Here is a 26,049-nt window from a genome sequence, read left to right on the forward strand (position 1 = left end):
CCTTTCAGAGAGCATGAGTCACAGCACGATCTCGACGGCTATGTCGTGTTCTCGTGTGTTCTCGGGCGCCGATAGGGAGTCAGAATGTTGGTCAAAGGTTGCATTCAAATTCATTTCAAGCATTGGGTATCTCAAACAGATATCTTTAACGCCGCAGTGACAGTACTGTTGTTACATCGCACCCACGCCAAAGACGCCACCTCCTTCTTTCAGATCCTCAACCAAATCCTGCACATTGCTCAAGTGCTTGCCCAATAGAGACTGTTTCTCCTCCGTTGTCCTCGTGTTGCCATTGGCGTTCTTGACTGCGTCAGGTCCATTGACGGTCTCCCTCCGCCGGTCGAATGCTTGCATCAATTCTTTTCCACGTCCGCCCAATATCGCCGTGTTTGGGGCGGAAGCAGATGCTGAAGTCTTCGGAGCGGGTGTCTCGGGCATGAGGTAGAAGTACAGAAACTCGACCAGTTTGAGCTTGACTTCCCGAGATGTGCTGCGTGATTTGAACAGTGAAGTGACCACTAACAGCCCGTCAGTGGCTTCGAATGTTCGTGCATTCTGTGGGTGGTCCAGTAGTGATGTGACGAGGGCCATGATGGTAGAGGATTGGATGGCAGGGCAGTTTGCAGGGTCGAGCAGGTCGAGGAAGAGCTAGGGAGGTGTTAGCGGTGATCTCGGTGTGTAGACAAGGATTTACCGTACGTTCATGTATATCTCCTGCGAGAAGAGCGCTCGCGAAGGGGGATGTAGAAGTAGGACTCCTTGAATGAGGTCCAGTGTTTGAATGATCAACATGTCATTTGTTCCGTTGCTCTCTTTTCCCAGTAGTCTCTCTAGACATGCAACCAGTCTCATGGCAATGTTCCATTGGAAGCTCTGCTGCAGTTTGTAGAATTCTTGAAAGGCAGGGTCTTCTGGCAGTTCACCGAGCTTCTTGCTGTTTGGGGATGATGTTGGCTGCAGTGAGTGTCGCTTGTTTGCAGCTGGGGTTTTGGAGAGACATAGTTGCGCGAGGAGGCCTTCGACCTGGCGCAGGCCTTTGCGGATTTTCTGAGGAGAAGGGGAAGAGAGATAGTCGAAGGAGTGGGAGAGGAGTGTCTCCATGATGAATTGTACGTGCGGCTTACTGCTGGGAGTCTGGAAGTGTGCCTGTGTAATGATGGAACGGTCTTGAATAAAGAATGACCTCTGATAAAGTGCTCAAGGGTTCCTGGTTGTCAAGGCCACAACAAGTTAGATCCAAACATGCGGGGATCAAGTCCATTAGGCGCAAGTTCAGGCCCCCGACCCAAAAGACCGCCCCGAGTCATGTGCACTCCGTGCTGGGGCCGCCTAAAAGTCATTCAGTCATCATCATCTGCAGTGGCTTGAGTGGTCCCCTGCTTAGCGCCTGATCCCAACGATCCGAAGCCTTGCGCTTTCGTCATGCAAGGCGACACGATCGAAAAGTCATGATGCTGATTCTGCCCGACTCGGACGACTCGGGTCTGTCTTCCAACACAATGAAATCTTGATGCCTAGATGTCTTCACTGCTTGCACCTCCGTTCCTCTCCCTTTGCGTTTGACCTTTTGTAATGTTCTAGCGCGCAAACGATACCATCCACTCTACACACTGAGGCCACCTGCGCAATTGGGCCAAATCCGAGACATCCTGCCCAGACGGACACTCGCTTTCACATGTCCACTCATTCCTGATACGTGTCAACGTCTTACCACACATGGCGACCATCACAGAAAACCCGACCTCCCCAAACGCCATTCCCGTTCGATATAGCTCGGCTGGCATCCATGATGGGATCCAACATCAACCCTCCAAGTCCGTCCTGAAACCCCTGCCCGAGGACTCCTGGCTGTCACCCAAACACCACTCAATGCCTCCGCAAACTCCGGCCCAACAATTCGCCGACCACACAAATAACGTGAGGAGGCAGTCTAAGAGGAAGTCTACTTCAGATTACATCGCGCCGAGGCCAATGGGAGAATGGACACCGCAGAAAGAGAAGATTATCATGGGTCCGTACGATTACTTATGGGCGCACCCAGGCAAGGACATCAGATCAGCCTTGATCAAAGCTTTCAATTCGTTTCTGCGTGTCCCTCCACAGTCGCTGGAGATTATCACAAAAGTGGTTGGGATGCTTCACACATCTTCACTTTTGATCGACGATGTACAGGACGGAAGTCAACTACGGAGAGGTGTACCCGTGGCACATAATATCTTTGGAGTCGCTCAGACAATCAACAGTGCCAACTACGTCTACTTCTTAGCCCTGCAAGAACTCCAGCGCTTGGACAATCGGGATGAGGCTATGGAGATCTTTACAACAGAATTACTCAACCTACATCGCGGGCAAGGGATGGATCTTTACTGGCGTGATACCTTGACATGTCCCTCCGAGGATGACTATCTGGAAATGGTGCAGAACAAAACGGGTGGTCTCTTCCGCCTGGCAGTCAAACTGATGCAAGCCGAGTCTCCCGAAAAAGGGCGAATAGACTGCGTTCCATTGGTCAATCTGATGGGATTGATATTTCAAATATGCGACGATTATCTCAATCTGTCCTCCACTGTTTATACGAAGAATAAAGGTCTTTGTGAGGACCTGACGGAAGGCAAATTCTCGTTCCCTGTCATCCACTCGATACGAACCAACACGGCAAATCTCGAACTTATCAACATTCTCAAGCAGAAAACCACTGACGAACAAGTCAAGAGGTATGCAGTCCAATATATGGAGAGCACCGGAAGTTTCGAGTACAGTCGCAGAGTCGTTCGCGAATTGAAGATCAAAGCCATGGCACTTATCAGTGAGATGGATGGTGGTAATGGGCAAGGAAATGAGATAAAGGCCATCCTGAATAAAATGGATGTCGATCAATGATGTGAAGGGTGGTGTCTATGCTGGATTCGAGGCCCTTCAACAGGCCGATCCAGTATCTCGGGTTGATGTCTAGGCCTTAACACAAGAGGCCATAATATACCCCACGCTTTCTGCGAAACGTGCCCAAGTCCACTTTGACCAACCTTCAATGGAACGCTCATATATATTGCTTTTACGTCGTTTCCATCAATCTTCCGATATATTCTCCTTGTCGAGTGGACGGCTCCCTTCTAGAGGGAACCGTGCGAAGAGCAACACACAGAATCCTATCAGTGCCACGGCCTAGTACGAAGTCAGTATCTTATATGACAAGTCGTGTGACGGAAAGCATACAGCATTGACCGTGAATACAAGCTCCGTCCTGCCAATACCCGCAAATACGGCAAAGATGATACCAAATATCGAAGCTGTTTCAGGTTTGAGTCAGCATATTTTCCAGCGAAGCTCAGGTGTACATACTCGTCGAAAGCCTCGCCATATTCTCGACCAAACTCACACCAGCGAGAGCATCGGTCCTCTCACTACTAGTCGCCGAACTACCGATCATTTGTAGTATCGTGCCTTTCGATGCTGAGCCCGTGCCCGCGGCGAACGGCAACACCGCCGCGACCAGGTATATTTGCCAGCCGTTGCGGACGAACGTACACAGAAGCGTGAGGAGACCGTCAGCGATCAGCGAACCCTGCGTGTAGGTCAGGTCGAAAGTAAATGTCTGCTGCTTCTTATGTGCCGCGTCTTTGTTGTCCGGATCAGCGTGTCCGTTTTGACTACTGAGCAGGGGCTGCCGCTCAGTCGTCTCGGACTGCTCGGTCTGGCGGGCACGCTCTTCTTTCCTCATGTTGATTTTACGTCCTATTGCGATGAATTTCGGGAATGCGAATGTCAGGAAAACGCCCCGGAGGGTCGAGTACACGAAGATCAGCCAGCCGTTTTGCTTGGTGCCGAAGGAGAATCTGTCTGTTGCGTAGAGTTGGAGCAGTGTCGGAAGGTATCCTGTCGCCAAAATACCAAGGAACACGCCCCAGGCAAGCAGGAAAGCGCCGTGTTCCGTGCGCACCACACCATCTGTTCCTATGAACTTGCGTGGCGCAAAGACCGCCAATGGCCCGAAGTACCTGGCAAACCATGACTTCTTGTTGGTCTTGTTTTTGAGCGCATCTGAGCCTGGCGCATTGTCGCCCGGTGCCTCCGGAGGGTTGATGTGCGGTAAGAAGACAGCCGCAAAAACACCCGAGATGAGGAACAGTATGAAAGTCAATCGGAAGGGCGCCTTGATACCAAATGACTCCGCGACAATACCACCGGCCAGGAACCCAAGCGCGGACCCGAACATCATACTTCCGGTCAACCTGCCCAGTGCTGCTGTGCGGCCTTCATACTCGACCACCTCGGTAATGAATGTGTTTAGAACCAAGAGGTACCCACTGGGCCCGCCAATGATACTCACGATCTGGGAGCACTGAATGATGATAATGCCTGTATTGCCCCATACCTCGACGCCGACGTTCTGCACCAGAAGCCGTACAGCGGGGAAGAAGACTTGGATGAGAAGTGTAGGTTTCACGCCGATCCGCTTGATCAACGCGCCAGTCAAAAATAGGTTGAGCAGACCGAAAACCGTGGTGCTGGCACCCAATAGGGAGACTGATAATGCGGTGGCACTCTCAATGGGGCGGATCGAGCATCTATCCGCCGTGTTCTCGGTGCTGGTCCCAAAGGCATATGAGAGTAGCGATAACGACCCTGGCTGATGCTGCGGGTGGTCTTTGAAGTATGCGTCACAGGTCATCAGTCTGAACACGTACAGTAGCGGGACCTGCGTGACGCCAAAGCTCAAACTCGTGAGGAAGGCACACAGCAAGACCATATATCGAATTGAATGAGGCCAGACGGGCTCGTCGGCATCATCCTCCCCATTGGCGACGTGCTTGGGCCGGCTGGGTGGGAGAGATTCCTGTACAGCAACGCTCTCGGCGCCACCAGGTTCCAGGGAATTTGTGCGTCTCAGCATGAGCGAGTCGTCAAAGTCCTCGCGGCGCACATCGCTGCCTTGTCGAGAATGTCGGTCAGTGGACGATGGCCGTCGCGTTGTGTCGGTGTGGTTGCGATCGGCCATGTTGGACTGATAATGTCTTTGCGTGCGGGACTGATGGCTTTTTAGTCGTCATTGGAGTCTCTCAAACAACTCCTAACCATATTAGCTCAATTGTTGAGACGGAGTTATCTTCACAAGAGACGTTGAAAGCCTAAACGATAATGACAAGGCGCCATATGCCGACGAAATGTTGTGATGACTTTCTGTGTACGGCAGGTGGGTGGTCGGCTAATCGGCACATTTTCCGGGGACTCTCCTTATCTTATCGGCGCGACCAGCCGTGGACCCCTGTCCGTTCGATACGGAATGAGCTAGGGGACAGTACTAAGGATGGCAAAGAACAACCTCCATGCCATACGGTAATTGTCCAGGAAAAAGGATGCAGACCTGTGCCACTGCTATGATCCTGGCGCTATGGGGGGGTTGCTGCAGCCTTACCCGCTGACGAAAGCAGTGATTCAGGCGGACCCGTGTTCAGTATGCTGCTGCAGCGAGGTTGCTACAATCCTGCTGTTCGATACGAATATCGTCCCTAAAGGCTGTTACAAGCGCTATCAAAAGTCTGAACGTTATACTACACTTCAGCAGACAACATTTACTATATCGAGGTGGGCAAGCAGCGCGGTCAGTTATTCTATTCCCTGCCGAAAGGTCGCCGAAACCTCGCCCGAACAATGTTGAACGACTTGGTCAAGATGTCAGACCTGAAGTCTACCAAGGGTTGTCAGTCAATGGCTGTGATACTCCTACGAAGGGCCCAGGATCTGCGTAAGTTTTGACCTTCCGGAGATATGAATGACCATGCAATGCTCACCCAGACAACCCTGAGTCCATCTGCCGATCTGGAGCTTGCGGGGATAGAACGGCTTGCAAGTGATGTGAACTCTCCCCGCATATGCGGAGGAATACTTTACACATAGCAATGGCCTGGGATCCCCAGACCTGGTCCAGAGTTCTCATCACTACGATAGCCTGGTTTGGTCAAGCTGTGAACCTCAGATAGTCGTTTCTTCACCAGTCTCACTGAACGGTTTGAATCGAATCCTGACCACAGGATGGCTCTGAATTACGCCTACTATCTACAGCACCACTATGTGCTGGTCGCCCTCCTCCTTACAATCATACCCTGCGTGCTCCTGTTAAAAATCCGGTTCAGGAAAGGACTAAGAGACATTCCTGGTCCATTCCTAGCCAGCGTCTTGCCGCTTGACAGGATTTCCACGGCATATTCTGGACATCAATTCGCAAAACACCTTGCTTATCATGACAAGTACGGCCCAGTCGTCCGGATAGGTCCGAAGCATGTCTCGATCTCAGACTCGGACCAGATCTCCGTGATATATAGTATCACATCCAAGTTCAACAAGGTAAGAAAGAGCCTCACGGCGTCATTCGAAAGTCATCAAGCTTATAAATACTTACCAGAGCGATTTCTACACGCTGTTCCACGCAAAGTCACCTGTGGGTAACATCCCGACAGTCTTTTCGATCACAGATCCTGAGGGCCATCGCAGCCTGAAACGACCGGTCGGCGCGGCATACGCGTTGAGCGCGCTGCTCGACTTGGAGACCTTGGCAGACGAATGCACGAAGATAATGCAGAGGAAGCTCGACGGTCTCGAAGGCAGGAACATCGACTTTGGAACCTGGCTGCACTGGTACGCCTTCGATGTGATCACGTACATCACGTTCTCGAACGCAATGGGCTTCCTGGAACGAGAAACAGATGTCCAAGGCATTATATCCGCCATTGAAGGCCGCTTGTTCTACAACTCCATCATCGGCCAGGTGCCGTCTTTGCACAAGTATCTGCTCGGCAATCGGTATATCTCGAAACTAGCCGACATGATCCCGAGTCTGGCGCGGCTCAATTCGTCACGATACATCGTCAACTTTGCCGGCGAGCAAATGTCCCGAAGACAAGGGACGACCGCGGAACATGGTAAGAAAGATATGATTGCAAGGTTCAAGCGTGGCAAGGAAGGTGAGCAGGTCATGACTGACAAGGAACTTCTGGGTCATGCTGCTTCGAATGTGTAAGTTTCTTCTCTCACAGGCAGAAAAATGGGGCTGATCCCGGGCAGATTCGCGGGCAGCGACACCACCGCTATCTCTCTGCGTGCCATGTTTTACTACCTTCTGAAGAACCCGAGGACGTATAGTACCGTCGTCGACGAGATTCTCTCCTTTGATGCTCGAGGTGAGCTGTCGGAGTATATCACTTACAATGAGGCTCAGCGCATGCCGTATTTCCAGGCGTGCATGAGAGAAGCGCTGAGGATGCACCCGGCCGTTGGCCTCTTACTGGAAAGAATCGTACCGCTGGAAGGCGCGACGATATCCGGTGCGTTCTTGCCTGGTGGCACGGTTGTTGGAATCAATCCCTGGGTGGCTGCGAGAGACAAGAACGTGTATGGCGCGGACGTGGATGTCTTCCGGCCGGAACGGTGGATTGAGGCAGACGAGAGGACTCTCAAGCTCATGGATAGGAATTGGTTGGCGGTAAGCATGAGTCATTCTCGCCCGGATGCTATTGCTGACGTGATGACCAGTTCGGCGCTGGTGCAAGGACATGTCTCGGTAAGAATATCTCGTTAATGGAGATGTCGAAGTTAGTGCCCCAGCTCTTAAGACGATATGATATCCGGTTGGCTGATCCACTGGCGGAATGGACTCTGCATGATTACTGGTTTGTGAGGCAGGAGGGATTGCGGTGCGTCTTCACGCGGCGGACCAAGTTGCCTCAGCCTCAATAAGGCCTAGTAAATCGACCGTGGTGGAAGGGGCCAAGTCTGTGCGATATAATTCGGCTATCGGTCGGAGTAAAACATCATACGAGAAGTGCTAATGCCAAGGGGATGACACTTGGACATCGCCAACCTATCTAGGTACATGGGAGCAGTATGACCCGCAGTCTAGAATATCAACTTTCCGGCTGGACTTAATCGTCCCTCCATTTGGCTCGACTACAGTTACTGTGTTCTGACCTCAACCGAGACTCCTTTCCCGTTCTGAACGTCCTCGGTGGACATTGTGTCTTTGCCAATTCGGGTGTTTCGGATGGGCCTCACCACTAACCCATCCATACAAACCATCCTCATCGAAATCAGGATCGTCCATGTATGATCCCCAAACATGGCTCCGGTCGGTGGTTGGGTCGTACACCGTGCTTGAACCGTGACACTCGTGCGCACTGTTCAAGGAAAATATGTCATCCAGTGGGGGTTGCTTCGGCCAGGATGCCGTGATATCCTCAAACAAGTTTTCCGCTCGAATTAGGTAGACGATTCCCAAGTCCGGCAAAATGGCCACCGCCACTATCACATCATAGAGTGTGTCGCCAGGTGTGTCCACGACCCATGATCCAGAGTCGTCATCATCCTTGATTGGGGATTAGAATCAGACGTCCAAGGCAAATGCGAAATCCGCACAAAGGACTTGACAGTATCATGAGAATGGAAAGACTTACTCAAATCTGCGTCCAGAGTCCACACCCGCTGTGCTGTCTTGGCCCAGGCATAAGTTGAAGTCAGCAAAAAGAGTTCAGAATATTTGCAAGAACCAAAAGTGGACATTGAAGCGCTCCGGATGTGGGAAGACATGGAGGACTTGATGAAATATCAATGTAGCAAGTATCCATTGTTCGGAGAGAGACTGGCGGCATCGCAGTCAAGACATGATAGCACGAGACCCAGGCCTTTTGGACAATGGTGGTACGATCGCCGAAATGTGAGAGAGTGGTCTGCCTTGTGGATTGCTATTGTCGCCTTCGTCCTCACTGTTGCTTTTGGAGTCATCGGAGCAGTCACGGGTGTTCTGCAGGTCTATGCTGCTTTCCACACCAAGTAACGGTCGGGCCGATCTCGGTTTTATAGACCTCGCGGCGACACGTGGTTGGGGGAAAGATGAAACGTTCACGGCCCACAATCGTCCAGATTGTATTGTTTCCAGAGGGAAGGTTGGCTTTTTGTAAAAGTACGGAGTAATGGGGATGGATTGCGTATTGCTGGGACGCGCAAGGCTGGTCAAGGCTCTCCCACAGCCCCCTGGCCGAATATTATCCCGGTGCCGGGAGGGGAGTCTACGGCGTCGTGGGGATCAGGGGAATGTGTTTCAATACCTCACACCAAGTCGCACATCGGAACTTCCCTATCTCAAAGTTCTTTCAGCAGTCGCACCTATACTATCTTCACACCAAGATCAGCATTTCATCAAGATACTAACGCAAAGCCTGCCATTCTGCCCATATGCAACAGAGTTATCGCTATGGAGTTGGCAGGTGAAACGGCAAAAAGTCTATGTGGTGGCACCTGGCCGCGTCACTCAGCAATTCTATTGACACGCAACTCGCCTGTCATATTTCGCACCTCGACCATGACGGTGGATCAGTGCTCTGTCTTCCAGGTAAACATCCCCTGAGAGCCCCCAGAAGCATACAGCCCATATAACAGCCATGTCGAGCACATCCGCTCGTGGGCGCTCACAGCGCATCAAACAATGCTATCCCGTTTCAGACTCGCCTTGATCGGAGCCATCCTGTCCGTCGCTCTAACATTACTCTTCATCACCTCCCGGTACGATGTGAAATCATACTGGCCCGAAATCAAGTCTTACAAATCGGTATTCGCGTGGGAGCCCTACATCGATGAACAACCGACCCTCCAAAGCGGCTCCTTCATCCACAAAACCCCCGTCTCGGAAGACAAAGTTGTTGTCGTCGCCAAAACACCCAGAGAGAGCGTGTCATGGTTCTCAAAACACCTGCCCACCTGGCAGACAGCCATATATCACATGAATGAGACCGACGTTGATCCCACGGGCCTTAAAGTCCCCGCCGACAAAGGCCACGAAGCAATGGCCTACCTCACCTTCATCATCGACCATTATGACACCCTCCCCAGCACGGTAGCATTCATGCACGCCCACCACCAAGGAGCCTGGCACACCGATACCCCCAACTCCGACAGCGTCTTTCTACTCCGCGACTTGCGGCTCGACTTCGTCCAACAACAAGGCTACGTCAATCTTCGTTGTCAACAGAATCCAGGATGTCCCGCCGAGTGTCAGACAAACCGCGATGACGGCCGGGAAGATCACGGTGCAGAGCGCGCCATGCATCAAGCGTGGAGGACTATGTTCGGCGCACAGCTCACAGTGCCGGACATTCTCGCGGTGCCTTGCTGCGCACAATTCGCCGTGTCTAGGGATCAGATCCGCCAACGCGAATTGGCCGAATACGTCCGCTATCGCGACTGGTTGCTGGCGACCGAGTTGGACGATTATACAAGTGGCCGTGTCTTTGAGTATTTATGGCATGTCATCTTTGGGAAGCAAGCGGTTTACTGTCCGAACGAGAGAATGTGTTATTGTATGCAATTTGGGAGGTGTTAGAGGGTCATTTCAAGGAGTTTTGGAAACTGGAGTCAGGCTCATATAAAACGCAGGCATTTTCTGGCGTGGGGGTCCAATATAGCAGGAATAGCTCTGCATCACGAAGGAATGGTCACACATAGATGAGCGTACAAGCGCGGGCCAATAATGACATGATCATGCCTCCAGGCTGCCTGGAGGTTTCTATACACCCTCGCACCTCTTTGCACTTCCTCCCCCTTCATCCAGGGATATATCACTCATCGCCTCTTCTTTCTCATTGCTTTCATCGTCATCCATATAAACAGCAAACGACTTCAAAAGTGCATCCTTCTGCTGCGTCCAGTCCTCAAGGAACCGGTCGTCTCTTCTCTTGGACCACTCGTGGTCGAGCTCCTTGTCATCCTCTCCATACAGGCGGTGCCCATGATGGCGGACCAACGCGGCAAGGACCTCAAATTTCTTCACGGCCCAGAAGCCGATCAAGCCCAGCGTGATAAACGACAGCCCGACGACCGAAATGACGGGCAAGATGCGCACAGTCGTCTTCGGTCGTTGCTGCCGCTGTTCCCATTCAACCTGCAGGACCCCAGCTTCAACCGCCAACGTCGACTCATTATACTCCCGCTGCAGACCGCCTGGTAAGATCACAGTCGTCAAGCTCGACCGTCCTAAAGTCCTGTTGAATTTATCTCGTGCCTCCACATAAGCGTATGCCCAGAATTCGTTCGTCAAAAACGACGTCTCAAACGAGGTCGAGTTCACACTTCCAGCCTTGTGCATTTGAGCCTCGTGCCCGACCATCGACTTGTTGTTGGTCACGTAGAAATCCCAGCTATGAACCTCGGTCGCACCATTCCAACTCACGTAGAACGAAGTCGACATATTCGCCAGGACATCGTCGTTGCCGTTGCTCAACGCGAATGTCTTGAGCACTGGGGCTTCCTTGGGCGACCCGACAAACTCGAATTTATACGCGCGGTAGGTGTTGAAGCGGTCGGTCGTGAATCTGGCTTCGAACACGGTGTGACCATCCGGCGCGAATTCGCTGATATACCCGCTCTCGCTCCATCCTGCTGCAAAGCCTCCATTTGGCAGTGCCTGCGCTGAGCCACGCAACCTAGTGAGCTTGCCGTCGGGTCTGTCGAAGTGTTTGAGCAGTGTTGCTTTCTTGGTCTTGCCATCGTCGATAAGCGAGACGAGTTTGATCGACGATGTTTTGGCCGTCTGTGGTTGTCTGTTCTCTTCGTCTGAACCATTGTCCAGGAACGAGATGATTGTCTCATTGCCGTTTTGTGAATAAAATCGTGCGAAATGCTGGGATGAGAAACGAAAGTCTTGCTTAAAGTCCGAGTGTTTGCCACCAAGGCGCCAGATGACGGACCCATGTTTGCCGGAGAGTTTGTAGATTGTGCTGGTGTATCTCATGGACACCAGGAAGTCGCCCTCGGCGTTCTTATCGATCGAGTTGATATGATAGCAATCCCAATGCGGATTCTGCCATCCTGGACCGCCCGCCAACCATCCATTCGGAGGCTTGATCATCGACTCTGCTGTTGTGACGTTGTGCTTGAGTGGCCGCCATTGATATGTTGTCTTTTTGGTGTTGACGTCGGTCTCGTGGAAGCCATACTGCCAGATTGGTCCCTCGGGCTGAGGCAGGTTGAACGAGGAGACGTCCGCCATCTTTCCTTCCTCCATAACGCTGATGCTGGTAGTCTCGTTGTAAATGAAGAACTCGTGAAGATTCCAGATCCACCCGTTCTCTTGCATTTTCACCTTTTTCCACGGTCGATATGAGGAATCGAGAATCACTCCGTATGACTGCCTGTCCTTGTCTCTCTCGTTTCCCGGGGCCATGATGTATGTCAGGGCCGGCTTTCCACTGACACTTTGCACACGAAAGTCAAAGGTGTTTCGGTTGTTGACAATCTCTGCGCCACTCCAGACGAGTTCTCCATCACTGCGGTAGATGTGAGGCCCGATCTGGAATGGTATGAATCGTGCATCGCGGTCACCTCCTCGAATACCCACGTATGGTGCGACGAACCAGTAGCCCGGTGTTAATCTTTCGGGCTCTGAATGTAGAATTCCAAGTCTCGGCGGTCTTATTTCTGGTCGAGTTACGTATCTATGTAGGTCGTCACCTTGTGTTGGGCCGCGGATCGGATCGATAGCAAAAGTACAACGTAAGCACAGAACTAGGATGATCATCCATACCCGCTCCATATCACCAATTGTTCACAAGATGATGGCGTGCTAGAGGGCTCAAATTGCGAAGTATCTTGCTGGTATAACGCCAGCCCGGTTCGTGCCAGAGTGATGACCTTTAAGCACAGAGGCGCAGGGCAGAGCATGATTGTGATAGCCTCCTGAGACTCAAAGTGTGAGTTGAGGCTCTGGCTCGTGCCAGCAGCTGTTACGGATCCATATGTCAAATGCCTCTCTCACCAGGGAAACGCAAACCTTACAATGATGGCACGTACAAGCAATTGGGAGCACGTGTGATTATTCAGCCACCTTGGCTCTGCCAAGGGATGTAAAGACGGCCGAAGGCCGTCAACTGACTTAGGTGGATATTGTATACGATATACGATCTCCGAATAGATATATAGTCTAACGAGCCCCTACGGCCCTTAAGTAATAATAAGTTTTCCGTAAAATTATATTTAGTAGTAACGATTTAATAACTCTCTACCCTAGACTAAAGCTTCTAAAGCCCCTATACTTTTTCGAAAAGGAAAGGAGTATAGTTAGAATAATCCTAAGATCGCGAGAATAATATAGTCTTTAGTTTAGAGTATATTATAAAATATTAAGAACTTTAATAAATATTATTTTATAACGACGATATCTTTACTTTAAAGTAATCTCTTCTTTCTCGAGAAAAAGCTTTTTTCGTCTCTCTCGAAGACTATCTATATATTAAAGAAGCTTTAAAATAACGAAATAAAAAAGATATTAATTAAGAAAGAATTTTTAGTATATAATTATATTAAAGCGAATCTTTTATAAATTTAGCTTCGTTAATTATCTTAATCTTATATAATAAAATAAGAAGTTTTCGAAGATTTCTCTATAAACTATATAAATATCTTCGAAAATAAAAATAAAATCTTTAACGACTTTAAAACTTAACGAGTTCTTTAATAAAACTTTATCGAAATTAATAGTTAACTATAAATTTCTTACTTAAATCTCTTAATAATTAATAAATAAGCTATATAACTATATTAATATTTTATTTAAATTAATAAATAGCTATAAATAAATATTTTAAATCTAATTTAAATAGTAATATTTCTTCTTAATAATTCGAAAAATATATTATTTATATCTTAGTATAATAAGAGATTTTTAAAAACGATTCTTTCGAAAGAAATAATTAAGCTTTAGATAATTAAAGTTATAGTAATAATTATTCGAGATATAAGACTATTAAATAAAGATATACCTAAATATAAGAAAAATATTATAAGAGAATACTCGCTAATCGAGATAGTTACTTCTATATAATATATTTTACTTAAAAGCCCTCTTCTTTCTTTCGATATTAATTATTATTTCTTTTTTATTTTATAATAACTCTTAAAGCTTTATTAAAAAAAAACTTTAAAATATCTTTTATACTTAATATAGTATACTTATAATATTTAAATTATTTCCTTTATTTACTATAAAGGCCGAAGAGCCCTAAATAAAAGATAAAACTTATTTTCTTTAAGTCGAGAATTAGCTTCGTTAATTAATAAAAGTCGTTTTATTTACTTAATAACTATTTAAATAAATTCGTAATATTAAAGAAATAATAATTTATTTAGTAAATTATTTTTAAGGTTTAATAACTAAAGATTTATTAACTTAATTTAATATAAATACTACTTTTAGTAATAGCGATAATCGAACTTAAGGCTTTAGCTTAAGCTTTATAAATTTAAATAGAGCTTATTTAAATATTTACTTCTTATTATTATTTACTATTTATAATAACTTAATATTTATTATATATATTAATAATATATTCGAAGCGATAACTATCGAGAAGCTCGAGCGTATATTAACTTATAAAGACGAATATAAGAATAATATCGTAACTATTTAGCTTATACGAACTAATAATATTATCGCTAATTAAGAGGAACTCTTCGATAAATAATTTTAAAATAAGTAAAAGATCGCCTATATTAGTAATACTCTATAAAATAAAGCTAATATATAGTAATAGCTTTATTAAATAACGGCTCGAAAGAAAGAATATTAATTTATCGAAACTTAAATATAATTTTAAGAATTAATAGCGAAATATTTTAAAAATATTTATATTAATAATAAATATCGCGATAAATTCGATAATCTTCGATAGAAATTAAGGAAGATAGTATAATACTTTTATTATAATATTTAATATAAAAGAATATATCTTAACTCTTTAGCTATAAATAATAATTATTTACTATTATTTAAATATAGTCTTAATAATACTATTCGTAATAGAGTTAAGATATTACTTAATATTATTTTACTTACTTTTTTCTAATTTTATATCGAGTTTATCAATAAAATAAAGCGTAAATTATATTATATTATTTATTAAAAAGACTTCTTCGATATTCGAACTCGTTAGGAATAAGTATATATATATTCTATTAATTACTATAAGAGAGATATTAATAAAGATACTTAAATAATACTTAATAGTATAAAATCTACTTTTATTTTTAGTCGAGATACTAATCGATTTTTTCGAGAGTTTTCGAATATATCTCGTAGCGAATCGAACTAGATATCTAAAATAAACTAATAGTTATATTATAATTATAATAAATCGAGTTATTAAAAAAGAGAATACTTTAAATCTACGCGTTAAAATATCGCGCGAGACTAAAAAGAATCTTTTTAGGGAAAAGACTAGCGTTATTAAATAATAAAATATTTAATAACTAGAATAAATAATCTATAAACCTCAAAACTAAATAAGTCGATAATATCGTATCGTTAAATATATAACTATTAAGAAAAAACTCTCTCGATATTTACTTAATAGCTTATAAATTTATAAATAATATATTAATAAAAGATAACTATAATCTTATTAATAAAATATTAAAATAATCGAAAAAATCTATTTTTATAACTATTCTTCTTAATATTAAATTCGAAGTATTCTATATCTCTAAAAGTATATTTAAATATCTTTTAAAGAATCGAAAAGTAAGAATAGCGCGACTATTACGAGTTTATTTTATAAATAGCTAAATTACTCTTTTAAATTAAGTAATAATTATCGATTTAACTTTTAGTAACTTTTAATTTTATATTAAACTCTAAATTCTTAAATAAAATATTTACGATATAATTCTTAATCTTAACTAACTTAAATAGTATAATACTTATTAAAATATCGCTTCGAATTATATAACGATAAGAAATAAAGCTAATAAGAAGTCTTTTATCTTTATTAAGTTCTTTCGAATTATTAATTATAAAAGTATTAAAGAAAGTAAACTTAATTTATTTAGTTTTTAAAAAGTTAATAAAATACTCTCGAAAATATAAAAACGAAAATTAATATCTTTTATATTAGCTAAACTACTTAATATCGATCTTTTAATCTTATTAATTACTTCGAAATTAAATTCGAAGAAGCTAAAGTCTTTAAATATTAATAAGAAGAGAATATTAATATTATATATTATTAAGTCGAGCGATAAAGCTCGTTAATAGCTAAAAGCGTTTCTTACTAAAATACTAAAGCGTTATTAATCGATTTTAGAAAAGTATTTATAAGTTTTATAAAATAAATTATTTATTTAATATTCTCGAACTTAAGATATTAAGTACGAAATTAATACGAAAAAAGCTAAAGCTATTAATTTATTTTATTACTTTCTTTCTAAATAATATTATAACGAGTAGAAGCGTTAAATTAAATAATTATTAAACTAAAAGCTTATTTAATCTTTAAAGAGCCCTTAAGGATTTCTAGTTCTATTTATTTCGAAGCTAAAAAATAAGTAACGAATATATATTAATTATTATTTATTAAATAATATAATTATTAAGAATATATATTCTTTACTTTAAATTTAAAACTACTTAAATATAATTAATAATACTTATTATCTTTTAAAGATTAATTTAACGTAAAGTTATTACTAAATAGAAATAACGCTCGATACTATTTCGAAAATAATATTTAATATATATTTAGAAAAATACGAGTTTCTAACTATACTTTTCGAATTAATTAATACTTCTTTTACTTTTTAACGAATTATAAATAATATACTTAAACTCTTTATAAAAAAGTTTATAATTATATATTTAAATAATATTATTATTTTCTTTAAGAACTCGAAAAAATATAAGAAATATTTTAAAATAGTTCTTAAGACTCTTTAGAATTATAAGCTATTCGCTAAATTATTTAAATATATTATCGAAGTAATCGAGCTTAAATTTTATAAATATATTATTAAAAATAATTAATATAAGTTAATTTCGATTAAAATTAAGATTATTAAGAAATAATTATAATTTTATAATATTTACGAGATTCGTTAGTTCTTAAGCTTTACTTTTTATTATCGTTAATATATTAAAGACTTTACTAAAATAGCTTTAATACTATTAAATTTATTTATTAAAGTTAATATAAAGATTCGAAAGAAAAAGTTTCGTTTTATTTACTAAATAGTATAATATAAAATAATATTTCGAATCTTAAAGAAAGGTCTTATATCGTATTCGATTCTTATATAAGTTAATAAGAATAATCTCTTTTATATCGAAATAAATTACTTCGAATAAATCTTAAACTATATACTATTATAATTTAATATCGATAATAAATAGTACTCGATTATTTATAATAAATATAAACTTCGCGACCTTAAGCTTAATTACTCGATTTAGGAAAAGAAATTACTCGTAATTAAATATACTCTTTAAATATAATTAGTATATATTAAGAATAACTATACTATTATAGTAGTAACTAATTATAAAAGTCTTAAGTATTTAATAACTACTAAAACTTCGTTTAAGTATTTAGCGAAATAAATTAATAAATTTATATAATATAAGCTTAATATTCGTTATCGTAAAAGTTCGAAAGTAATTATACTTAATACTATTTCGCGTCGACTCGATTTTATAAATAATAGCTTTATTAATTAAATATAAATAAATAATTCGAAAACTATCGAAGCTATTCTTATAGCTACTTAAACATTAAATAAAGATTTAAAATAAAAAAAGATAGTTATTAAAATACTTACTCTTTAAGAGAATAAAACTCTATCTCTTAAAGAGCGAGAACTTATTAAGAATATAAATTAATAAAATTTTATAACTAAAGAAGATTATCTTTATCGAAAAGTAAATAAAAGCTATATTTTATATATCGTTAAGAGCTTTCGAAGAGATTTTATTAAATATTATTATAAGTATTATAAATATTATAGTATATTAGTATTAATAAATATTATTTAATTTAAAAATTAATAATAAATATTAAAGAAGAATATTACTAAATTTATACGCTAATATAAAAAATATTAACTTAGCTAAAGACTAAAGAAAAAATAAAAAGAACTTTATAGCTAAGTTTAAATAATAGTTAAATTATTCGAAAAATAAATTATAAACTTTATTAAATTCTTACTAATTACTTTATACTATAATCGCTAAATTTTAATAATAATTAACTTTATTATAGATTAGTTAATAATATAATCTTTATCGAAAATTACTAATAAGATTATTAGAGACTTTCTTTTTAATATTTACTATTAATATAATATATTTCGAGAACTTCTTTTAAATAATAAAGTTAATTTAATATTATAAATAATAACTTACTATCTCGATAGAATTAAAGTTAAGTATCGAATAATAACTCCTTATTATTTATAGATAAATAATAAGATTAAGTATTTTAACGATATACTTAAGTAAGTTCTTACTAAATACTTAATTAAGAAATTAATAATTCTATAAAATAAATATTTATTTTCGATACTATTCGCTATATATATTCGAGTTTATTTAGTAATAAGATTAAACTCTTATTAACTTATTTATAATCTCGAACCTCGTTTAATGAGCGATTAAGAAGACTTTAATCTTAATAATATCGATATAGACTTCGCGAAAAGAATCGAGAAGCTATATACTATAAAATATAAAGTTAATCGACTTCCTATAAAGAAAGGCTTACGTATAAGAAAACTTCGCTTTAATAAGTTTAGTAATTAAAAAATTAACTATAATATTAATAACTAAATCTTATTAAGAAACGAAGTAAAGAAAAAATTCGAACTAGTATACTTCGAACTATTTCGAGTAGTTAAGAAGCTTTAATTTAAGACTTATATTCTAAGTATAAAAGATAAGATTCTTAAACTATCGATATATAGTAGTCGCTTACGAAGATACTAAGGCGATAATATCGCTTAGACCTAAATAAGTACTATATAATTATAAATATAAAAGGATATAATAATAATTCTATCTATACTAAAGAATATCGATAATATTCTTAATAAAGAAATTATTTTATTTACTTATTACGAAATATTAATAATATTCTATAAAGACTTTAAAGAGTAAAAATATATCGAAGTATATTCGAGTAAGATAAAGAAGAGTAAAGAAATAAAGAAAATACTATTTAATAAAAAGAATTAATAATATAATTAGAGAGCTTAAAAGATATAAAAGCTCTCGAATAAGAAGAAAAGAATATCGAAAATAATAAATAATATTATATTATTTATATATATATTTAGAATTCTATTTAGATAGCTATCGAAATATACTAATAATATCGATTTAGTAATTTCGATATCCCTAAAGTATAATAACGCTTCGCTAATATAGAATAGCGCGACTACTCCTAAAAAGAATTTAAATATTATATTTATATTAATATTAAGAAATACGGCCTTCGAAGGCGCGTAATATCTTTCGAATTTAAAAATAAATATAATATTAAGTTAAATAGATCTTCTATAGGCGAATATATTTATCGAAGACTTATATATTATCTCTTTATTTCGCGATATAGAGTTTAAATATAATAATATTAAGCTTATATTCGACGATATAAAGCTTAAATATAATAATATTAAGCTTATATTTAATAATATAAATAAAAGAAGTAAATAATATTAAGCCTATATTTAACGATATAAAGATTAAATATAATAATATTAAGTCTATATTCGACGATATAAGAAGAGAAGTACTTAATATCGACTAAGTATTTATATTACTCGAAGTAAATTTAGTATTTAGATCTAATATATCGAATAATTATTAATACGATTTAAACGTTTCGAAGAGTAGTAGAAAACCTTACTAAAACTATATAAAAGGCTATTTAAACTTAAACGATATCTATATAGAAAATATAGCTATCTCTATACTCGAAACTACTTTTATTAAGATTTTATTCGTCGAAATAATTAAAGGCTCTTTAGAATTATCTTTAATTAATTCGATATTCTTAAAATAGTCTCGCTAACTTAAGAAAAGAAAATAACGATATATTAAAATATATTTTATAACGACTATTTCGCGAATTCGAAATATAATAAAAAGAAGTCTTCGAATCGTACTAAAATATAAAGAAATTAAGAATTAATAAATATATATTTATTTTTAGGATTTTCTACTATAATATTTAATAAAGAAGTATAAAAGTAATATCTCGATAAGTAACTATAGATCTCGCCTTTTAACTAAGTATTCCTAAAACGATATATAGGCTTATCGTACTAAAAAATCGTAAAAGAAAAGTATATTTATAAGCGCTATTAATACTATATTCTATCGTTCCTTAATCTCTTTCTATACTAATAACTACTCGTTATTTCTTATTTATTATCTTCTTCTTTTATTAAGTACTAGCGACTTTAAAGTATTTAACTTATAATTTAGTATACTCTATAGTATATTACTAAATAATAAAGAACTTTATCTTAATTAAGGACTACTAAACTTAACTAATTACTATACTTTCGAACTAAAAGTATTTATTCGTATATTTAATAGTTCTCTACTTCGAACTAATAAGGCGCGAAAAGTACTATAAGTATAATTATTACTAATAATACTAAAGATAAAGTAGTTATCTCGAGCTACTAAAGTAATCTTTATCGAAGCTATAGTAAATTAATTTCGCTATATTAAAATACTTAAGTTTATATTTCGAAAAGATTAAGAATATATATTTAATTATTAATTAAATAATTATTATAAGTATTAAGATTATATAAGCGTCGAATTAACTTAAGCCTTTATAGAGCCTATAGTTAAAGTTCTAAATAATACTTAAATAATTAATAAATAAGTATACGAATTTAGTTTTAAATAATTTAAAGAATCTTAAATTAATATATCTTAACGCTTAACTATATACTTAATAAATAATAAATAACTATACTATATTTTCGATAATTAATATATATAAAAAGAGATTAACGATAATATAAAAAAACTACTTATAATTACGTTAACTATATTTCGAAAAAATATAATTATATTCTTCTTCGTAAAGAATCGAGATTAATTAGCCCTTTAAAGCTCGAATATAGTAACTATACTACTTTCGTCTTCGAGAGTTATTTCGTTAATAATTATTAAGTTTAAATCTAATTTAAATATAAATAACGCTTAATTATTATTATTAAAATTAATTACTTTAGAATAAGCTTACTTCTTAATACTATATAAAGTACTAATCTTCGAATCTCTTTATTTTCGCTTAGTCTTAATTTATTCGAAATAATTCTTTAAGAAAATAAAACTCTTTTACTACTTTACTATACTTCGAGTCTTATAATTAAATTAGCGAGTAGAAGTAAAAGAAATCTTAACTACTAACTTACGATAATTAGCTTTCGAATTAGATTAATATCGCGTTAAAGTAGTACGAGAGATTACTTTATACTTTAAAGATTATTAAATCTTATAGTTAATTCTTAAGAAATAAGATTAACTTTATATAGTATAAGAGATATAATTATTAATTAAGAGATATTAATTATTATTTTTCTTTATTAATATATATTTTAGAAATATAAACTCTTTCGAAAATAAAGATTTATTAATTTCGATATAATAAGTATAAGCTTAATCTTCGATCTCTTTCTTTATATATACTATAGTTATAAATTAAATATAAATATTATTAAAATTATAATTACTATAGTACTTTAAAGAATAAATATACGAAAAGATATCGAATAAGCTTAAAAGAGTCGATTAAGAGTTACGAAAGCTTTAAACTCTATTTCGAATATTACGCTTTTACTTAAAGAAGATAATTAACTTAAATTTACTCTTAATAATTAACTTCGAATACTACTATATAAATAATATTAGTAATTAGAAACTAAGGCGAAATATTAATTCTTATTAAAATAAGTATCTTAATAAAAGTATAATTCTTTAAATCTTTTATAATCGCTTTTATATATCGATATTACTTTATATATAAATAATAAATATTAAATAATATATTAAACTCGTATAATAAATAATCGAGACTTAAATTAAAAATTAAATAACTTAAAAGACTTTAAAGATAATTAAAATAAAGAATAAATAATAAAGAAAAATAATTATTTATAATAGAAAAGAGAGAAGATTAAGAAGAAAGAAAAGATATATATATATAAATATAAAGCTCTTATATACTTAACGATAGTCTTTAAAGCTATACTACTATTATTAATAATACTTTATTAATACGACTACTTAATTAGTTAATAGCGAGCTTTAAAAAATAAATAATAACGAGATATTTATCGCTATAATATATTTAATAATTAAGTAAAGTAAAATAAAGCCTCTCGAATATAAAGGTAAGACTTTAAGTAAACTAAAGTAAGGCCTTAAGTAAAGTTATTTAAATATATATATATTATATAATAAGTATATAAAAAAGTAAAATAATAATAAGATAATAAGTTAAAGCTTAAGACGCTAAATAGAAAATATCGACTTATATTTAGATCGAGAATAATATATTCTATATTTCGTCGACGATAGTTAATTATTTTCTAAAAGGTTACTAAGATATTCGAATAGCTCCGAAATAGTTTATTCGTATTAGTACGCTAAAATCAAAGGTTATCGTCGACTTAATTAGCTATTTACGAATCTATAAGGCTATAGATATCTAAGCTAGATAGGGAAGGATATAATTATTTAGCTACCTTAGCTCTACCAAGGGATGTAAAGACGACCGAAGACCGTTAACTGACTTAGGTGGATATCGTACACGATATACGACCTCCGGATAGGTATATAGTCTGATAGGCCCCTACGGCCCTTGAGCAATGACAAGTCCTCCGTGAAATCACACACGCGGCCAGAAAGACGTCAGTGTTGATAGATACCTGGTGGCGTGGAGGGACATTTGGAAGACCAGAAGGGCGATGACCGACCCATTGTCTTGTAGATAACGGACTCGAGCCGGGCAGACAGCTGTCCACGAGGTGGGACACATGAAGCGACAGTCGTCGAGCCCATAGGACTTAGAAATTCCCATTGTACTCATGAGCAGTTCGGCTGCCCTGGACCGTCGTGGATCTCATTTGGCGTAAGTCAATAATGATTCAAAGATGGCCACGCATGCTGGCTGATGCCGAGAAAGCTTGTGCATGCTTGTGGACCGCCCACGAAGCTTGTCAACGTTCATTTTGTTCCAATAAGAATGTGTGTCGTCAAGGGGGATTTTTTGGTTGGGCATCATCTCCTATCTTTGACAGGAGACAGGAGGAGGTGGACGCGCGGTAGCCCCACTCGCCCTAGATCTTCAATGAGGCTGACGCGGGGAACGCTTGACCGGGAGAACGCGTAGGTACTTGAAGCCTCTACTGCTTCAGCTTGTTGATCTTTCGATCGCATATCTTTTCAGCGCACTAGCTTTTCCGTACGGAATGTCAAGGATACCCTTTTGAAATTCAACGGCCGCTTGATGTGCCGGATTTCGTGCTGCCACTTCGTCCTTGATTCGCCGCTCATGACGAGCAGACTTCTAGGCGGTAGCCATACATCCTGCTTCTTCCCTGTCCGCGGTACTTTGCATGCGCCTCCGGATCTTACGCTCGCATCGTTGGCGTCAACCAATTCATGGAAGCGTATTGAATCTCCGTTGTTTAATGTTAAGCCGCAAACAGGGCTATCAAAGCGAAAGTTCTCCACGTGAGCGCTTATGCCTTGGGTGCCCATGTACTCATTGACGATGCAGAAGGCGGGTCTTTGCTTGCCATCGTAAAGACCGCGTTCCATCATCCCATCAACGACGAGATCAACCTTGGCAGGTATATTGTCAGCCTTAAGAATGGTGCTTTCAATGCGTTTGCGTTCTTCCGCAGATGCATCACGTGGCGGCATCAGACAGTAGGTACCGCCGTAGTGAAGGCATCTCCGGTTGAGGTCGGTCCTCCAATCTTGTCCATCAAGGAATGTAAGAAGGGCTGTCTCTTCGTCCCTGGATATAAACTCAGGTATTAGTGTGAGACCTGGAATGGACAGCTGCAGGACACTCGATGTTCGGGACCGATCGTTAGACGTATGAGCAGTCCGGTCAAAGTATTCATGCAGAGTTTTGCGTTTCCTAGACGCAGGCGTGGTCATGGTTCCGATGCTGTATGATCGACTTTTAGTGCATGCATGCCTCCACCTAGATCAGAGAGGCATGTTTGGCACAATGGTGGGTTGTTGTTCAATTGTTATTCCACTTGAGAATACCAGGCAGATGAGTGTAGCTGTTCGCGGACAGAGCTATCCTATAGACGAAAGACAATGTTGTTCTCGTCCATAGGAGAGTACAAGACGATACTCAGCATTTGCCACCACAACTTGTCAGAAATGACGGAGATTTCGGGCCATCGAAATGCAGCATCTGGTCCCATTGCTGCACCGTTCATTCACTGACAGTGTAGACCCTGAAGTCAATTGGGCCCAAACAGAAAATTGATAGAATTGATAGGACTTGAAAGTTCCAATAACCATTGGGATGTGAGTTGTGTAAGTTCGCAAAACAAGGGTCCTTCATGTTCTGAATAGTCAGTGCGTGCATGTCCCAATGCCGGATGCCCTCAGACTTCGAAGGGTGCATGTGAGTTGTAAAGCAGCAGTGGCCTGAATAATGGTATTTACAAATGCACAATTCGGCCCCTGGCTGGGGGTCTTCACGGAATGCACAGCATCTTAGTAGCCGGCCTACTCTCAACAAAGAGACTGCATCGGATGGCTCATGTATGTGTGTGGTTGGGAGCACACAGAATTGTCTTCCTCGAGGACGTGGAGGAGAGAATTATCTTCTTTGTCCATCATGGTGTTCCATGGAGAGGGCATCAGGGTGAGCACTGCTCGGACGTCCAATCTTCCTACCTTTCTTCCGGGGTTGGGGTGACGACCTGGGAGGCCGGGGACAATCTTCGCCTAAACCCACGTTTTTTCCCTTTCCCTGTCGAAAGCGGGAACAGACCAGCAATCTTACAGATCGTCGCGATTTCTGAGTGGACTCAGTGACAGATCTTTGCATAGCCGAAAGATCTCAGAACTAGGAAAACATGATGCTTGATCGTTGTTAGAAAACTAGTGGTGGTGAAAGCGCAGGAGGGTAAAAGAAAAGGTGCCCCCAAAATTGTGGAAATCGGCGGAAATTAGGTATGGAGATGAAACAGGGGAACGATTATGGTTATAGTTTGACTGGCATCAACCAATATACGGTATGGCGGATGGTGATTACCACCGGATGCATGCAAGTCATTGGATCTCTTCTCGGGTCGCGTGTCGAGGTCCAGACTATCTTGATCGTTCCCGATGACGGCACGCGACCAGGATGGCCATGGGGAAGAAGAGAAGAGATCGAGTGAGTGTCGAAATTGCGCCAAAGCATCTTGCCCCATGTTGGATGTCTCGATATGCAGAATTATATCATACCAATCTCAGTAAAAGGCTCTTGAACATCTCCATGAATCTTGATGAAGAGACTGCCAAAGATGGATCAGGTCGCCTGAAGGGCGCCTTGTCGTTGTCGACCCTGGTAAGGGGGCAGGCATATCAACCTTTACCAAGTCCGGCCAGGCACCGTTCGGTACAGTAAGCAGCGCTTGTGGCGCACATGAATGCGATGTTTATTCATAGTTCAAGCCTAACAAGAAGCGATGCGACTGAGAGTCGCGTGTGAAAAACAAAACAGACGCGTCGATGTTGATCCGCGGATGTATACTGTCATCGGTTCTCAACCACCAGGAGGGTCGTTTTTCATCAGAGAACGTTGTCTGTAGCTGACATCGTATATATACATTCCCAAGCTTACCCAGCGGAGAACATTGACCGCGGTAGGCGTGGCCTGTGTCGTGTATGTGAGTACTCGGTACAAGGAAAGGAATGGCAGCTGTCTGAAATCGTGAGATCTGGAGAACTTGAAGGGTGAAGGCTTAATGTCAGTGGTATTGATAATGTCATGATAGCGGCAACTCTAGCCAACCTCTAGTCGTGCCTATGCTTCGCTTCTGCACTTCTCCTTGTCCCTGTACCTTCATCCATCATCAATCATTCTCTCGTGTCTCAACGAGCCGATGTTTCGCCTCAACCATGAGTCTCTGCTCCACAAAGATTACATTCCTTTTGTCTTTCCGATGCCATGCCCATCTTCTCCCCTGTTTCGTCTTCGC

General features: G+C 39.5%; 7 protein-coding genes across 7 annotated transcripts; 3 read left to right on the forward strand and 4 right to left on the reverse strand.

Moving 5' to 3' along the window:
- Nucleotides 1-1,285, reverse strand: EDD37DRAFT_502959 (cell division protein Cdc14). Its single transcript, XM_062813506.1, has 2 exons — nt 700-1,285; nt 1-648 (listed from the first exon to the last, which is right to left on the reverse strand). Exons 1-2 carry the CDS (start codon nt 1,099-1,101, stop codon nt 172-174), a joined length of 879 nt encoding a protein of 292 aa, XP_062667893.1. The 5' UTR covers nt 1,102-1,285; the 3' UTR covers nt 1-171.
- An 86-nt stretch (nt 1,286-1,371) lies between these two features.
- EDD37DRAFT_636838 (geranylgeranyl pyrophosphate synthetase AtmG) lies at nt 1,372-3,235 on the forward strand. Its single transcript, XM_062817006.1, has 2 exons — nt 1,372-3,162; nt 3,214-3,235. The coding sequence occupies exon 1, from the start codon at nt 1,717-1,719 to the stop codon at nt 2,878-2,880; it is 1,164 nt and encodes a 387-aa protein (XP_062667894.1). The 5' UTR covers nt 1,372-1,716; the 3' UTR covers nt 2,881-3,162; nt 3,214-3,235.
- EDD37DRAFT_503101 (major facilitator superfamily domain-containing protein) lies at nt 2,974-5,192 on the reverse strand. The gene is made up of 3 exons (XM_062813511.1): nt 3,340-5,192; nt 3,214-3,287; nt 2,974-3,162 (listed from the first exon to the last, which is right to left on the reverse strand). Exons 1-3 carry the CDS (start codon nt 4,994-4,996, stop codon nt 3,067-3,069), a joined length of 1,827 nt encoding a protein of 608 aa, XP_062667895.1. The 5' UTR covers nt 4,997-5,192; the 3' UTR covers nt 2,974-3,066.
- A 651-nt stretch (nt 5,193-5,843) lies between these two features.
- EDD37DRAFT_503036 (putative P450 monooxygenase) lies at nt 5,844-8,147 on the forward strand. The gene is made up of 4 exons (XM_062813510.1): nt 5,844-6,342; nt 6,401-7,011; nt 7,060-7,477; nt 7,528-8,147. The coding sequence occupies exons 1-4, from the start codon at nt 6,031-6,033 to the stop codon at nt 7,729-7,731; spliced, it is 1,545 nt and encodes a 514-aa protein (XP_062667896.1). The 5' UTR covers nt 5,844-6,030; the 3' UTR covers nt 7,732-8,147.
- A 1,325-nt stretch (nt 8,148-9,472) lies between these two features.
- On the forward strand, nt 9,473-10,366 carry EDD37DRAFT_652363 (uncharacterized protein; the record flags this gene model as incomplete). Its single annotated transcript, XM_062818444.1, has 1 exon — nt 9,473-10,366. The coding sequence occupies one exon, from the start codon at nt 9,473-9,475 to the stop codon at nt 10,364-10,366; it is 894 nt and encodes a 297-aa protein (XP_062667897.1).
- Nucleotides 10,367-10,494: 128 nt separating this feature from the next.
- Nucleotides 10,495-12,810, reverse strand: EDD37DRAFT_636842 (ASST-domain-containing protein). Its single transcript, XM_062817007.1, has one exon. The coding sequence runs from the start codon at nt 12,572-12,574 to the stop codon at nt 10,550-10,552; it is 2,025 nt and encodes a 674-aa protein (XP_062667898.1). The 5' UTR covers nt 12,575-12,810; the 3' UTR covers nt 10,495-10,549.
- Nucleotides 12,811-22,098: 9,288 nt separating this feature from the next.
- Nucleotides 22,099-24,126, reverse strand: EDD37DRAFT_683981 (uncharacterized protein; the record flags this gene model as incomplete). The annotated part of the gene is made up of 2 exons (XM_062819857.1): nt 23,465-24,126; nt 22,099-22,107 (listed from the first exon to the last, which is right to left on the reverse strand). The coding sequence occupies exons 1-2, from the start codon at nt 23,996-23,998 to the stop codon at nt 22,099-22,101; spliced, it is 543 nt and encodes a 180-aa protein (XP_062667899.1). The 5' UTR covers nt 23,999-24,126.
- Nucleotides 24,127-26,049: the final 1,923 nt, after the last annotated feature.

This window comes from Exophiala viscosa, assembly GCF_022695815.1.
Source record: "Exophiala viscosa unplaced genomic scaffold EDD37scaffold_9, whole genome shotgun sequence".
NCBI lineage: Eukaryota > Fungi > Ascomycota > Eurotiomycetes > Chaetothyriales > Herpotrichiellaceae > Exophiala > Exophiala viscosa.

Bases quoted from the DNA above. Each gene is read 5' to 3' on its own strand.
- EDD37DRAFT_502959 (XM_062813506.1), bottom strand. From the start codon at position 1,101: ATGGAGACACTCCTCTCCCACTCCTTCGACTATCTCTCTTCCCCTTCT. The intron at 649-699 runs GTACGGTAAATC...ACACCTCCCTAG, and splicing joins CGCAGGAGATATACATGAAC to CTCTTCCTCGACCTGCTCGA.
- EDD37DRAFT_636838 (XM_062817006.1), top strand. From the start codon at position 1,717: ATGGCGACCATCACAGAAAACCCGACCTCCCCAAACGCCATTCCCGTT.
- EDD37DRAFT_503101 (XM_062813511.1), bottom strand. From the start codon at position 4,996: ATGGCCGATCGCAACCACACCGACACAACGCGACGGCCATCGTCCACT. The intron at 3,288-3,339 runs GTATGTACACCT...AACCTGAAACAG, and splicing joins TATGGCGAGGCTTTCGACGA to CTTCGATATTTGGTATCATC. The intron at 3,163-3,213 runs GTATGCTTTCCG...ACTTCGTACTAG, and splicing joins TTGTATTCACGGTCAATGCT to GCCGTGGCACTGATAGGATT.
- EDD37DRAFT_503036 (XM_062813510.1), top strand. From the start codon at position 6,031: ATGGCTCTGAATTACGCCTACTATCTACAGCACCACTATGTGCTGGTC. The intron at 6,343-6,400 runs GTAAGAAAGAGC...AATACTTACCAG, and splicing joins TCACATCCAAGTTCAACAAG to AGCGATTTCTACACGCTGTT. The intron at 7,478-7,527 runs GTAAGCATGAGT...CGTGATGACCAG, and splicing joins TGGATAGGAATTGGTTGGCG to TTCGGCGCTGGTGCAAGGAC.
- EDD37DRAFT_636842 (XM_062817007.1), bottom strand. From the start codon at position 12,574: ATGGAGCGGGTATGGATGATCATCCTAGTTCTGTGCTTACGTTGTACT.